We start from the raw sequence: 16,436 nt of genomic DNA, 5'->3' as shown, positions 1-16,436 counted from the left end.
TCAAATGAAAATAACATTTCATCCAGAAAAATCACATGTATGTATGTGACTGCAATTGTCTGATTTGTGTCACCATTAATATTTATGTCAGAAAATTAAAAATAATCTTTAAGAATCTAATTTGCTTCACTTCTGTAGTTATGTTTGTTCTAATAATTTGCACTGTGAAAGTCGCTAAGTCTCTAACAAATCCACATCTGAAGCAAATCCAGCTACTCAGCTATACTCATGAATTGAATAAGCAGAATTCATAACTGAGCCCAGCTACAACTTACTAGCCATTTTCAGCCTTCTGGCTATACAAAAGATGGTTTAACTTCTGAGTATGACAGTACTGATTTTATTACTAGAAGAGTCTGCTCCTCCTTACAGCACATGGAAGGACCCACTCCCTTGGTCACAAGGTAACAGCATTTGCTGTTTTGATGTCTTCATGTAAGTACGTTGGTTTTGCTCATTTTTAGATGGTGCCACAATAAAAATATCTTATCAGCAGGCTGAAAATATAGAGATAAGCCATGGATTCATATCTTGTTCCCTCACAAAGTGCAATCTCTTTTCCATGCAACCACAAATGCAATGAATTGCAAATGGAATTTTTGCTTCAAGCATTGAGGTTGCCCATGTTTGCAGTGTAGGAAACAGAGATACTTTCATCTAATCCTGTTCTCTCAACTTCCGGAAAATGGATAGGACAGGATACTTGCATTTCTGATTCTGTGTAGTCTCGTTCCTCATTCCTGTTGTAGAGAAACAGTTTGATAACTCTTCTAAATTGGTACCTATCGCCTCTTTTCCTGAGTGGAGCTTTGAAATATGAAAAGACTGGGTTGCAACCAAACATCTCTGGAAGTTCAAAAGCAGCTGAGGGAGAAGGCTGCCATAAACAAAGCAGAAACATCAGTTGTTTAGAAGACATTGAGGGGAAAAAAAAAAAAAAAGAAAAAAAAAGAAAAAAAAAGAGGAACATCAGCATTCAAGATGGGCCAGAATCAAGGTAACACCTCTTTTCCACTTCTCAGCCCCACAGAGTCCGATATCTCTCTTAGTTTAATAAATAAACAAGCTGACAACCAGGAAATGCTATCATCATTTGCACGTAAAACGAAATTAGGAGACTGTAGGGATTTGTTGGAACAAGCACCCCAAGGCTGAGTCCTAAGCAGAAGTGGTAAGCAGCAGAGCTGAGGCAATTGTTCCAATTATTTGATAGTGGAAAAGGGTGGGAGCAAAAGGGTGCACATAATGGCTTTGGTTTTTTATTCTGCATCTAGCCATGTCCAGTGAACCTGTACAGAACCGGATCCCTCCCAACTCTGCCAGGTCAGATCTGTTACGATCTCATCCCTGTTGGCCAAAGCAAATCAAAACCCACCAACAACTACAAATCACAGTGGGGCACGGGACCTATTCTCCAGTTTCACAGATGGCCAACCCTCAATAACCTATCAACAGTTGAGATGAAGGAACTAATTTAAGATACTACTACTTCCAAAGGGCTCCAGATTGGAGTAGCCTACTTGGGAGATGAAGAAGTACAGATCCCATTTGTGTCAGCTTTAAGATTGGTTCCAAAAGGTAGAGAAGCTAGCTGATTTTGCACTCCTTTACAATTCAGGACCATACATTTATCCTTTTGTAACATGTTTCTATTAGCAAACTCTGGGGAAGGAGATAGCACACATTTTTTTCTGCCAAGCCTGCGGAGAGTTCTTGTACAAAACTAGCTCATCTGACTCAATACAGCCTAACAGGACCGGAAAACACAGGTTTTGTGGCTGCAAGCCACAAGACATGGTGGTTTCAACTTAATCATTATGTTGCTCTGGACAATCAATATCATAAACCACACATTTGACACTATGAATAGCACTACCTATTTCCAACAGGAAAGACTCATTACTGCTAGGTAAGAATGCTGTGTCAAAAGCTACATTTGGGACTGGAATAGCTAGGAATGCCAGAGATCAGTACTAGCGTACGCTGTCAAACCTTGGTGGAAAAGTTCAGGACAGGATCATATATCAAGCACAAAAGACTAGCACTATGGCAGTAAACTGTGATCTGCCTTCCCTGTGGCTCATTCCCACAAGAGATGCCTCAAATTCAGTTTGATTTGTCTTAAACAATCACTACTGTGACAGCTCTTCTGTACAGACTTTTCCTTTTTTTTTTTTTTAAACCAAATGTCCACAGTTAGAATAACTTACTGACTAGTATATGACTAAGAATAAAACCTGGTGCCTCTCCCAGCAGTTTGGCTATCAATAACAAAGCTGTCACAGGCAGTCTTGTTTCCTTCCAGACAGGGTCTAAGAGGGAGACAACACATTCACAGGCTATTCCCAGCACACTGGTGATGCATCCTTCCTTCCTTCCATGGCTGTTAGGGTTTCTGGAACTTCTCTCCAAAGCCTTGTATCCAAATCTACCTTGACATAACATCACTGAACTTGGCAAGTCAGGGATGCAACTGACCCAGCATCTCTGGAGAAATAATCAAATTAGAAGAGTTTAAATGAATATCTCTACCCATCATCCAACAAGCATTAGATACCTTTTTTTTTTTTTGTCACATATATCTAGAATTTCCAATACATTGTTTCTTGGATATAGGTCAATAATGAAAAAAAATTAAAACACTGCTGCCCAATACCCCCTGACAATTCTGGTGCTAGCATTTAGTGCTTCCTGAGTGCTTTAGGGACAGGGAAGCTAAAGAAGGCTACAAGCCATTCTTCTCCATTAAGTGTCATTCTCTGCTAACCACGTGAGTTCAAACGCAGTGGAACATCCCTCAGTCCCCTAACTTGAAACTTTCAACCTGGGAACAGGAAAGCAGATGGCCTGAGTGACAGCTGAAATCCACTGCAGGAGGTGCTCACGAGGACTTCTTCCAAAATCTGTTTCAAGGCAGCGTTCATGGGACACCTCAACAGATGGACCAGTGCACAGTATTTGGCATGCAACCATCCCTTTGCTAACCTCTTGAAAGAGGTAAGAACTTATTTGGTTGCTCAGAGAAAGGAGTTGTTTGTAAAGCAGCAAACTCTTCCATAGGATTTAGAGACCATTGCTTTTCCAGTCATTCACAAAACAGCTCCATTTGGCAATTCAGGAAGAGGGACTAAGTGTTCTCAGCACAAAGCTGAGAACTCATACTAGTGCCAGAATATGGGTCTTGTCCTACCTAGTGTTCAAAAATAAATAAATATAAAGAAATGATCTTGCGTCAGAAATCATGACAACAGAAACAATCCTACTCAATTACTGATCTCCCCCCAAACAGAAAAGCTAAACTGACTGTGGACTGGATCGAGAAAAGGGAAGACAGAATGCGGAGGACTGAATGACCAAATTTCATTCTTCCAAAATATCTGTACTTTTAAACACACATAAATGGTCTTCCAGTACGACAACATTGAGTACCTTCAACAAAAATCAGTAAATACTACTAACACTCACAACTCTGGGCAACAGTGATTATATTTGTTTCATGCAGCTTTGGCCACAATTGACATCATATAACCAACCCTCTTATTACTCATTAAGGAAGATGAGATCAGACAGACAGTTCAAAATAGATAAACTCACGTTTCCTTTGAGGTGTAAAAGGGGCAAAGAAACTCTACGAAGATACTCCAGTTTTGCAATTTGCTTTTCCAAACAGTCTGAAAGAGGCAAAGCCAGCACACTTCCAAACTCCTGTTGTTTAACATGGCATGAATCAAGCAGATCTGAGAACAGCTAAGCACCTGATTTCTTAGCTGGTTTTCTGTCAACCAGTTCTTAACTTCCTAGCCAAATAATAAAACTCAAAACAATATAAAGGGAGGGAAACAAAACAAAAACTGCACAACCTAAACACGAAAAATCCTTCAACAGGTCATATAAGAGCCTACAAGTCTCCAAGGAAGACAGATGACCACTATCTCCTGGTTTGTTTTCTCAGAAACTCTTTCTCTCCTCTTCCCCCACATGCCTTTTTCCGTTTCCTAAATGGCACTAACCTTTACATATTTTTAAGCGAGGTCCACAAGCCTAAAAGGTACAATTAGAATATCTTGCAAATTGAATCATCAATCAATTATTGAAAGGGTTGGTGAACATAAAAGGAACAGGAAAATAAAGTAAAAGGGATGCAAATTTTTGCACCGGATAACAACTAAAGAAAATAGAACAAGCAAAAACCTTAATTTGAACCTTCAATCCTTAGCTTACTATGAGATAACTATTTTTTCTATACTTTTCTCACTATTACAGCTGCTTCCAATTTGAGCCACTTTGGATCAGAACTGGAAACGGAACTATCAAAAAGAAAATCATTTTTTTGTATTCTCAGCATCTGCTTTTGAATGAGATTCCCAGGCCACAGAGGGTCAGCTAAACACACTTTTCAGAGATGATTTTTTTGGCAAGAAACTTTTAAATGCTTCTGAGTCTTACACTTAGGAAAAGTGTAAGTTCCTGAAGACAAAAGAAACCAGAAATAGGAATTCAGTCAGAATTCAAAGACAATCCAAGCATTTTCCAGAAACGTCCACCAAAAAGCACAGCATATACCCCATTTCTTTACATTTCCTTTCTGCAAGTACTTATCAAATATGGTCTGTGGCAAGAATATCGCTGAAATCATTTTTGTTAGTGCCTGAATACTGGCAAGGGGCCAAATTTAAATTACTTGGAAGTCTGGTGCACAAACTTATAACTAAAATAACAATATACATCTTGCTAGTATACAGAAGCAACGTCATGTGACCCGTAAAATCCCTCAAAACAACTCAGTTTCTATTAACTGAAATGAACTGCTTATGAATAAAGCATACATAAAAATTCCTCATGGAAATTTAGTATGTAATCTCCAATAATAAGGAAGATGAAAATCTTTCATTGCATACAGATAACGATAAAGAAATAGTGCTGTAATTCAATGGACAAATGACGCATTAATAACAATTTGGCTAGTTTGGGCAGAAACAGGTCAAACCAGAGCAGTCCACCTCTGAAGGAGTAGCAAGAGGAAAGGCTTTCATCTTGGTAGATTGCTTTAGTTCTGCCACACTTTCATAGTAATTCACTGATTCATTACTTGTTTGAAATAATTCAGCCCAGGCTAGCCAGGTTACAGGGAATGGATAATGTCAGCTCTTCCAATTTATTATACTCATCTCTCATCACTGCAGTAACTGTGCAAGAGGCTAGGATGCAGGGCTTTTTATCCAGCTCTGCTACTGGTTTATCACCAGCTCAGTCCTTTTATCCTTTATTGCTTAAGTAATTCCATCTTTAAAATATAAACTATCAGCCCTCATCTATCAATAAGGTTATTCTGAGTTTATGCCAATATAGCATAAAAAATATGCAATTTATTTACCTAACTAGAAGGACTAAAGCCAGACTTCAGCAAGATGGCATCCTCTGCAGAAGATCTGTTGCTTTAGAAGGACGAGTGAAGACTTATGTTTTGACGCTGCAGAACACAAGCTATGTTCCTAATGTCACATCCTCGCTCCCTGGTAGACAGTGCACAGAAACTTCAGGAACATTTACTCTCAATTTATGTTGGGTGAGTTTTATAGACGCCCCCATTAGACAGGCCATGCTTTTTGCTAGGTATTCTGGCCTGGTTCTACTCCGCCAGTTGCTGCTTTTCTGACCAGGCATTATTTTATCTCTTTCTCCTATTGTAAATGACTGGAGAGGGTGCAACACAGTCAAAAATCACAACGTAATTTTTAAAAACAAAAACAGTTTCTCTCACAAGATTTGTTCAAGTATTCACCCACCCCTGGTTAGCTTCACCACACAATCTGTGAGCTAAGTGATTAGATTCAACAGAGGAAACTCTTCCAGTGTGAATACAGGTTCTGCAGACAATCACTCATGAAATTCCTGAAGCTTTCCTTTCAATAAAGACATTTTGAACAACTATCAACAAATTCTTTTGAACTGCGTAGCCACTCTGCTTGGTGCTGCCTTCTCCACTTCCAACATCTCTGCAAAGCGATGACTTTTCCTTCTCATCAAGTCCGGCGATAAATTTGGGGGTATTCAATTTCTCTAACTCAGAACCATTAGATGGGATATATATATATATATTTTTTTTTTTTCTTCTCATCTCTCCCCAAAGGCTTTCTTCAAAGAAGGATCCATATCACCAGTAAAATCTCCTTCAAAGGGCACTGTCAAGATATCTGCAATAATTTTAAAACTCATTTGTTACTCCTTGTTGTGTATAATCCCTTTGAAGCAAGAAGCTAAAGTCTATTCCCATTAGTACTTCATGTCCTCCACCAGACACGACATGACAAGGAAAACATTTTTCCAACGTAGCATGTACTCGGCACGTAGCTCAATTTTTGAGATTTGCTGTATTATTAAGACACATGCTTTGGAACTCAACTGTATACATGGCACAATATATATTAACTTGTAGAATGACAGATACAGTTAATGAACTGAACAGCACAGTGCAGTATGCTATGGAGGGGCCTTAATTAGTAGGCCAGGTAACAAGAAATCAAGAAGAATAGCAAAAGTGATATGCAAGATTAAAAATGAATTGCACGTGAAGCTTGGGAAAATATCAAAGTGTCATTGGAGACTTGATTTGTTTGGGCCCATGTTTATTCCTGATTGTATTCAGAAGAACTTCTTATAGTACAGCCTTGCATTTGGTCTTTCACAAACCGAAGATGAAAAGGTGGCTCAACATCCTGCAAAAGGGAGGCAGCAATAACAATCTGGAGGGGTAGGCTGGAGAGGTAGTAGTTCCAACAGGGGAATAATGCAGACTGCCTTCATGCTGGGAGAGAAATGATAGGCAGTTTCTTTTACTGATTTTTTTTTTTTTAACTGTAGGGTTGTAAACTGGTAGAAGCAGGAAGGAGAAATCCCTGTGGAAATGGGCTGCTTTGTTTTAAGCAACTTTCAAATGGAGGCACTGCTCCTCTAAGACTCAATTGGACAATCCAGACAAAATGAAAAAGAGTTCGGATTATTTTGCCCTTCTTTTCTTCTTCCTTAAGTTGAATAAAACCTTAGATAAGATCAATAGTTTCTTTAGTTTTACGTTTCTCTTCCTTAAGGGTAGTTGGCTTATTGCATTTCCATTGATCACACAGACAGGAAGATTCAACAGAAGAGATTAGCCTTTTTTTTTTTTTTTTTTTAACCTCTCATTTCTGCCCTCCATTCCTGCCTCCCCCTGCCCCATCTGAAATCAAATGACTTTTAAACAAGTCTGGGTTCACTATTGTTTCTCGTTTACATATTGCTGGTAATAAATTCCTGTCTTATCTTTCACGCAATTAACTGCTTTAAAAATTAAAGTTACATTTCAGTCAAAGACGGGCCACACAGCGCCTTGGAATAACTCTAGCAATGTCTCTTCTGGACTCCATCAGGCAGACTAGGCTCTGGTTTACCTCAGCCCTTCTTCGACACTGCTCTGTGGTGAGAGAGGGCACGTGTGCTAGCCTTGCGCAATTAATATTTAAACCCTTTGCAGCCTTTCTATGGCTTTCTTGGTTTTCCTAAAACTCCCTGTCAGGTGTCTCTGTGTAACAGTGGTCGAGGTCAGCCACCTCAGAGCCAGCTCAGGACCACGGCTCACACAGGGGGATTTCGCGCCCTTTCCTCACTGGGGGTGGCCAGGGTAGCAACAGGCCCAGGCCTCGCCCACCGGCTCCCCTCAGAGGGGCTGGCAGGGACTGGGCGTGCCCAGGGCCATGACTTTGCCCGGGCTCTCTGCCTGGAAACAGCCTCCGGGAGGGCGGTGACAGGTCGGCGTGTCGCTGCCAGCCGCGAGCAGGGCGGGGCTAGCACCACGTACACCGGTGTGGCAGGGCGCGGGGCCTCTGCAGAAGCTCTTGGCAGTCTGTCAGAGCGGACGGCTCCCGTGGTGCCCACCGGGCAGAGAGCTCACTCCGAAGGGACTGTGGTGACCCAAGCGCAGAGCCTGCCCAGGGACGTGGCTGTTCAGGCCTCTGGCTGCAGGCAGTGCCTCAGCCTGCCGCTGCCGGGGGCGGGCAGCAGGGAGACCGCCTGTTCGCAGGGGGAAGGGCTGCTCGTTGTGGTGGCTGAGCTCAGGCAGAGGCTTAAGGAGCGTCAGAGCCTGTGAGGAGGAAATTGCCTGCTGGACTAACTCCCTGGTGCGCCAGAGAGAAGGGCGCCAGGCGGATGTCCCGCAGAGGGTGGTGGAGCCCCTGCCCTGCCGCTGTCAGACCAAAAAGATGAGGAGGGCTGGAAGCGAGTCCTCGTTTGGTGCCACGGGCAATGTCCCTTCCTACCTACCTCGCTTCCCCAGGTGCCCCTCCGTAGTAGGGCGCTAATTGTGCCCCAATATTGGGCCCCTGTTTGAGGCCCTGGACCTTGAAGGAGAGGGAGGCAAGGATGTGGTGAAAGACCTGCCTGTGAGATCATGCAGGGAGAGGCAGTTGATACCACGCCTCAAGACTACTACGAAAAGAAAAGGAAGGAAAGGAAAAAAAGGAAGAAAAGGAAGAAAGAGAGAGAAAAGAGAGAAAAGGAAACAAGGAAAGAAGGAAAAGAGAAAGAAAAGAGGAAAGAAGGAAAAGAGAAAGAAAAGAGGAAAGAGGAAAGAAGGAAAAGAGAAAGAAAAGAGGAAAGAGGAAAGAAGGAAAAGAGAAAGAAAAGAGAAAAGGAAAGAAGGAAAAGAGAAAGAAAAGAGAAAAGGAAAGAAGGAAAAGAGAAAGAAAAGAGAAAAGGAAAGAAGGAAAAGAGAAAGAAAAGAGAAAAGGAAAGAAGGAAAAGAGAAAGAAAAGAGAAAAGGAAAGAAGGAAAAGAGAAAGAAAAGAGAAAAGGAAAGAAGGAAAAGAGAAAGAAAAGAGAAAAGGAAAGAAGGAAAAGAGAAAAGAGAGAAAAGGGAAGAAGGAAAAGAGAAAAGAAAAGAAAAGGGAAGAAGGAAAAGAGAAAAAAGAAAAAAGAGAAAAGAAAAGAAGGAAAAGAAAAAGAAGGAAAAAAGGAAGGAAGGAAAAGAGAAAGAACAGAAGGAAAGAAAAGGAAAAAAGGAAGGAAGGAAAGAAAAGAAAGGAAAGAAGGAAGGAAAGGGGGAAAGAGGGAAAGAAAGAGGGAAGGGAAGGGAAAGAAAGAGGGAAGGGAAGGGAAAGAAAGAGGGAAGGGAAGGGAAAGAAAGAGGGAAGGGAAGGGAAGGGAAGGGAAGGGAAGGGAAGGGAAGGGAAGGGAAGGGAAGGGAAGGGAAGGGAAGGGAAAGAAAGAGGGAAGGGAAGGGAAGGGAAAGAAAGAGGGAAGGGAAGGGAAGGGAAAGAAAGAGGGAAGGGAAGGGAAGGGAAAGAAAGAGGGAAGGGAAGGGAAGGGAAGGGAAGGGAAGGGAAGGGAAGGGAAGGGAAGGGAAGGGAAGGGAAGGGAAGGGAAGGGAAGGGAAGGGAAGGGAAGGGAAAGAAAGAGGGAAGGGAAGGGAAGGGAAGAGGGAAGGGAAGGGAAGGGAAGAGGGAAGGGAAGGGAAGGGAAAGAAAGAGGGAAGGGAAGGGAGGTAATTGTAGTAGGTGATTCCCTTCTGAGAGAAACAGAGGGCCTGGTATGCAGATGTGATCCTCATCAAAGCGAAGTCTGTAGTCTGCCTGGAGCCCAGATCAGAGGTATCACCAGGACACTCCCCAGCCTGGTGCACTCGGCAGACTACTACCCATTACTGATATTCCAGATAGGTGGGGAGGAAGCTGCATCCCGAAGTCTGAGAAGAATGAAGAAAGACTTCAAGGCCTTGGGATGGTTTTTAATGTTTATAAATAAAGTGTGAGTGTCAGGAGGACAAAGCCAGGCTCTTCTTGGTGACATAGGACAAGGGGCAAAGAAAAAAAAAAAAAGTAAATCTACTAATCCAAGTATCAGAAAGCTCTAAATCTATGATGCTGACATCTGCAACCTGAGCATTAATCTCAGTTCTATTGTTTTCACACATATGAACTATCAACACTTGGGTCCAAGAGTGAAGTATTTAGGTTGAAGTCCTAAAAAAAAAAAAAAAAAAAAAAGACCTCTTATGTGATTCATTTCCAATTTACAGTAATATTTCAGGGGTTCCAGATTTTAATGAACTACTTTTGGCTTGACAGATGGAAGCTGAATATTAAATGGTATTCTGCAACCAAATCTTCAGGTCAGCGTATCGAGTCTGTACACTAAAGAATCCACTTGTAAGAAGAAACAAGCAAGAACTAATGCTAAAGACTGCTAAAAGGAAGATGAAATAGCCTATTAATATTATTTGAAAGAGATAACTTATGCATTTTTATGCATTTCCAGCATAAAAGTCAATGTAAGAAACACTTTGTTTCAGTGCTACCAAGTCAGGTACTTAGAGTACTTGGGAAAAATAAGTGGAAATACTTTAAAATGCCTGAATCAGAGAAAATGCAAAAAATTGTTTCTATTATCCTTATGATGAAATGAAGAAATGTTCCCTCGTGGATATATTTACATTTCTTTTATCTTTGAGATGAATGAAAATCCTAAACAAAGAAAAAATAAAAGAAAAAAAAAAGAGAAATAACCTGATAGATACCAGTTGGATATTGGGGCTCAGCCTTTCAACATACAGAAGTCATTTTCATGATGTTAGGAATGGAAATTTCAAAAAACTCTTTTACGGGCTAGCTATAAGACTACTGGATTCTGTCACTGGTGACAAACATTTATGTCAAGTTGCTCATGTCCTCAGTGCCTGTCTGTGGTCCTGATCAGTAATGAAAAATGGAACAAGAAAGAAAGCAGAAAATCATTTACACATTTTAAAGGATGTATTAAAAAAAAAAAAAAAGAAAAAGATCCATCTTCACCAGGTCTTTCTGCTTATTTTTTGGTGCCTCCACCATATAATAGGGACCTGTAGATGGCACACTTTATATTCATCCTCTGAATGAGGCATTTAATCTCTTCCTACTTTTTCAAGAACCTGATCACACAATTTAAGCAAATTTGGGTTAAAGACCTCACAGATGCTAAAGGAGGAAGAGAGCAAATCATTAGATACTGATACAACCTGATATGTCACTGCTTTTAGGTGTTACTGTGGTTATTTAGGAAATGAGTGAAATCCTCCTCCATGGGGATCGCTAGAATTTCTGCCACTGACTTCAGTCAATGTAGAATTTTTCCTCGCTGTCTAAAGAAGATTCAAAACCACTGTCTTGACCTGTGGTGCCTATTAAAAACCCATTAGAACTTCTCAGGAGTAGGGAGTGTTAAATGTAATGCTCAAGGCAATTATATTCACTTCCTTTAAACTGTCTGCAGTTTCTTCTTCTGCCTTTTCTGTCTTGGAATTGATGTGTGTATAGGAGAACATTGTTAAAACAGCTGCTGAGTACTTCCTGGCTACACTTTACAAAGAAATAAAAGGATTAGTATAGAGCTTGCAAAGATAATCATTTGAATGTCTTATTAATTAATTGTTATTTGTAATAATGGCTCTTTCCTTAAGGGTCTTTTAGAATCCTTAACCGGTTATTAATGCTATATAGATAAGGATTGCTCCCTAGTGGGAGAAATAAGGTGGAATATGGAAGCCATTCAATGAAAACAACAGGTTGGAGAAAGGAACAGAAAAAGAATTCACCATTTGAGTGAATGGAAAATTATGAACAGCTAAATGCATTAACAGAGTTCATCCCGTGCACTTAAAAAGTGCCAGGAGATCTCATAGACCTCTATCGCTGAAGTATTCAGTGCAAGTATGATCCTTCCCACAAAGTCTAGAACCTCATTTTATATGGAATTTGGGTCCATTTAGATCATAGTTAAAGGCATGCCTTGAACTTATGGGCAGCTGTTAAAACTAGCCGTAGATTAGCTATCTTTGGCTGTCAGTAATAGGCAACTCCAAATGCAGGATTCTCAGCACAGGTTCTTACATTTAGCCGAGTGAATGCTCAGGTAGTAAGCCTGTACCTTACAGCATACTACCGCTAGTACTTGTGTTGACGATAATACTAGTGGTAGACAAGTATAATAATGAATAGACCAGAGCAACCTGGTCTAGTGAAAGGTGTCCCTGCCCATGGCAGGGGGTTGGAATTAGATGATATTTAAGGTGCCTTCTAACCCAAACCATTCTATGAGTGTTTAATTACCTTAGATCTAGCTTAAAGGTGTCCATGTGACCTGCCAACACTTTTTTTTTTTTTTTTTTGTACAACACTGTGAATACTCTTAGAAGAATAAGTTCCCTGTATCATCCCAGAAACAATCCTGCCTTCAGCTCAGTGTTTTTGGCTCCAGACTGGAGTTTCTTTTAATTTCACTGCTGAATGAAACCTCAAAGCAAGGACTCCACTTTCCTGGCATGAAAGGTTGAAAGAGTGAGGGATCCTGGAAAGATTTCACTAAGGAGAAACTGAGAAGCGTGGCTACGCTCATGCTGTAGAAGGTCTGGAAAAAGCAGGCAACACTAAGCAGCAAGGCAATAGCTCTCTCTTTACTCTTCTGAGCTCATAAGACATACATCAGAAGGAGGGTAGAACAGGGTTCTTTGGAAGATTTACTCACTTTGTAGAGACCATGGCTGCAGCCACAGTATGTGCTCTCCATGGTGTAGCTCCTCAACACACCCATTTCCTGCCATACCACGACCCGTGCCGTTGACTCCCGGGACTTCTCTACCAAGAAGCTGCAGCTGTTCATGACAAACGCAGGGGCCACTTTATCCAGGATTTTAGGAAGGGTCTATGAGAAAGTATCAGCAATGAGAAAATGAACTGAACAGATGAACACGTGTTTATATTGCTCACACATCTTCAGAAAGACCTGTGTTTTTTGAAGTGTCTATCATCAAACCTATCTGTAGAAACTGTTACTGAGATAGCTCCAACTAGTGCCAGACTGGATTCATTATGTTCATCCCATGTGAAATCCTCATATTCTAATGTTTGTTTCTTTCAAGTCAAAGACTAAAATGCTAAATATACAGTACATTTGGTATATCTCATTCAAAATGAAACATTTTTCACATCCAATAATTTTGGACTGCTGAAGTCACAAAGTTTTGCTTTCAAGCTGCTTCAGCATTAACTACACCTTCCTGTTGTTCTGCCCAGAGGGCTGCAGTCATAGCTCAGTACATGATGTTTCCATTCTACTCTCCTCTTCAGGAGTCTGTTTTTTCTCTTCAGGAGTTTTACTGTATCTCCTGCCATCACACATCCACAATTTGACAAGGGATTCAGCTATGGGAGGAGTTTTGTTTGAACCTAGCATACAGCAGAGGATGGGGATGTGTAATCCCAATGAAGGTCACAGATAATTACATGAAAACAGAGCTTAGCATTTAGCTATCTTGCACTGTGAAACCAAAATATTCTTATCTGGGTCCAAGTGGTACATTTTATACACTTCATTTAGAAAATCACAATAAAAAGTAATCATGAAAACCCAGTCAAAATTATATCTTAGCCCTGAGTAATTTTCTTATTCTAGAAACCATATTTCCTAAAACAGTCTATAAACACTCCTAACACACTGCAGTATCAAAAACTTCCATCAGTGCGGAGGCAACACATACTTACTCATGACATCTGTAAAAACATATACCAGATCCGTTAACACTAGGTGTGCTTTATGTAGAAACTGAACCTTTACATACACACATACACGTGTGTAACTTTTAGTGCTTGCATACTACCTTGAATATATGCCAAAAGACCAAAAAGACCATCTGGTCCATCTAGAAAACAGCAAGCAAAATGAGGACATTCATTATTTCTTTGATGACAGCTTTCTTAAACTTCTGAACCAAATGGAATCATATAGGAGTTTCTGCTCATTGCTAACGGCATTTACCCTTGAATTTCATTCAGTTTGGGCGGTGAAAGCCAAGAGGCTAATTTCACTTTCCAATAACAATCAGGTTCACTGATTGATCATGAGCAATTGTAGTTCCGTTCTGTGGAGCTTTACTTCATAGCACTGTACTGGAATTCTTGGTTTCATCAACTTTGAAAGAGTAAGGTTTAATAGCAGGTCTTTTCCTAACGCATGATTGACACGAATGATAAATCTTTGGCCTAAACTACTTTGCAATATCCCCTGCAAACAGCTTAACCGTACATATCTCTGTAACAAAAAAGTAAATGTCACTTTTTTGTATATCTTGGTTACAGCTGGCAATGGACCCTACCAGTTCTGTAAGGTATAGATCTATAAGGTTCATTTTTTCAGATTAAAAAAAAAAAAAAAAAAGAGAAAACTAGAACAAAGGGAGAAATTACATTTTAAATCTGAGACCAACATGAGCTTTAAATCTCACGTCAAGATCTCCAGCATGATACTAAGAACTGCAGCACTCCCTTTTCTGTGAGCATACTGAACAGAGGAATCTTGAAAATGGACTGCTTGCTCTAGACTAAGCATTCAACATTCCTGAATTGCCTTCAAAGTACTATTTGCTGCAAAATGGTATGTTTTCGTGCGGAGCTTCCAGGTTTTCCTGGACTTGGGTTGAACAGAAATTAACAAAACACAGCGCAGTCATGTCACCCGAACAATTATAACCCTGAGCAGTATCATTAGATCCAGTTAAACTGTTTCTGAAGGTACAGATAGTTTTCATTCTGTCCTTATCTGAAGCAACACACAGATTTTTGTAAATATATATATTATGAAGTACAATAATCAGATCCTTAATCCAGTTTAGCTTTTAAAAACAATTGAAATTATATGCATAATCAATCTTTTACATACAATTAAATAAAAATGCTGGCAGGTAACAGTAATGTCTCTGTATGCAGGACTCATTTAGGAGCATTAGCGAATCTGAATTTAATATTCTGTTCATTTTACCAGCTTTCACGGGATTTCACACTAATGGTTCTTTCTTCTCTACTTATTTTTCTCATTAATTATCTTTCAATTGTATTTTTGGAAGGCTGAAAACACACCCTTTTAAAGGATTCTTTTATGATAATGCAGCAGTGTGACTGTGTTCCCTTTCTCTCACACAGCTGGATTTAACATGCACAACAGCGAGAGCTGCTCCCCTCACACAGGACCATGTCCAGAAACCGCCATTCACATTAGAGGAGAATGGAATAAGGTTTCTCTGCTGATGTTCCTGCAGAAATTGTTTTCAAAGGGGCCTGGAATGGCTGTCAAAAGGACAAATCCTGAAACTGGGTTTTGTGATGCCAATGCTGCACAAGCCATCTAAGGCCACTAAATAATAGAAAGTAATAAAGACTCTTACTCCTGTGAATTGCCAAGGGCTACAGCTCACTCTATGGCCTATGAGGCAAAGGCTGTTCCAAAATCACCATTTGCTTGAGGTATTTGGTTCCTGCTCCTGAGGAGCAAATCCATTGTGGAGGTCAGGCCGATCCCCAGTTATCTACAGGAGGCAGGACAGAAACCTTCCATATTGTGCAAAAAAAAAAAAAAAAGAGAGAATTCTAACCACAAAATCCCTTTTATAGGCCACTGCAGAGTTTTTTTGGACAGCCTTGGAGGCTTGCTCCTGGTTTCTTCATTGCAGATTCAAGACAGGCTCCAGATGCTGAAAGCAGCATTTGAATTCTGTTTGTGTAACAGTGAACCGTTTCAAGCTGCCTGAATTCAAACACAGCAAAAGATATCCTGACTGTAAGCACCCTTCCTGCTTTCTTTATGAAACAGAGTGTTTGCCACAGGGACCCCCTATAATGAATGTTGGAGTACTTTCTTCAGGGAAAGTGGCCGTATGGTATGCACACTGCTTTAAGACCAACGCAGGATGTGGTAACCTTATGGAATGATAATCAGACTTGTCAACCTATTTCAGGTTGGAGTTAGACAATCTATACCTCTATAATTAGTTTAAGGCCACAGTTAATGTTTTACAAAATTAACCTTTTCTAAGACTATAAATATAACTTATCAGATTTATTTTTTTTTCATGGAAATTTGTCATTTAAGAGGAAAATATCGTCTAGACAGATGCAAAGAAAGAGATGGCAGAAAATCCAGAGAAGAGTTTGATGAAATAGAAGCAAGACAGATTTCAATATTCGTTCTTTCAAATCCCAGAATTCTTCCCCATTTATGACGCCAAGCACTTACTATGAAAACTTCACTGTGTTAGATCTGTTTGACATCCATTGAATTCTCTGGCATTTTCATTGGGACCAGGAGCATGTTGTGAGGAAGCAACTCAACGGAGTAGGACAACGGCACATTGACATTTCGTCAGTAACTATTATGGAATGCCTTTTTATTTTCTTATTATGGTGGGGTGATAAAAGCACATATATACTTGGAACTCATAGAACACACAAAACTATGGCATTCCAACAGTCTGTGGCCAAAGATAATAACACAGCATCTTCCTAAAATAAAATAGATAGGGACCCACTTATTGACAATTGTTGTCCTGATACCTGGTGCATGAGATATTGTGAATGATTTGAAGTTTTCTGAATATCTACTCC

The 16,436-nt window shown here is 40.3% G+C and overlaps 1 protein-coding gene across 1 annotated transcript in view; it reads right to left on the bottom strand.

Moving 5' to 3' along the window:
* Window positions 1-16,436, bottom strand: part of AGBL1 (AGBL carboxypeptidase 1) — a 308,283-nt gene that overhangs the window by 121,465 nt on the left and 170,382 nt on the right. The window contains exon 22 of the mRNA XM_083849719.1: window positions 12,529-12,705. Within this exon, the coding sequence (XP_083705845.1) occupies window positions 12,529-12,705 (177 nt within the window). The remainder of the gene's footprint in view (window positions 1-12,528; window positions 12,706-16,436) is intronic.

This window comes from Anser anser (genome assembly GCF_964211835.1).
Source record: "Anser anser genome assembly, chromosome: 10".
In the NCBI taxonomy this organism is placed as follows: Eukaryota; Metazoa; Chordata; class Aves; order Anseriformes; family Anatidae; genus Anser; species Anser anser.
This window is presented reverse-complemented; position numbering and strand designations above follow the sequence as displayed.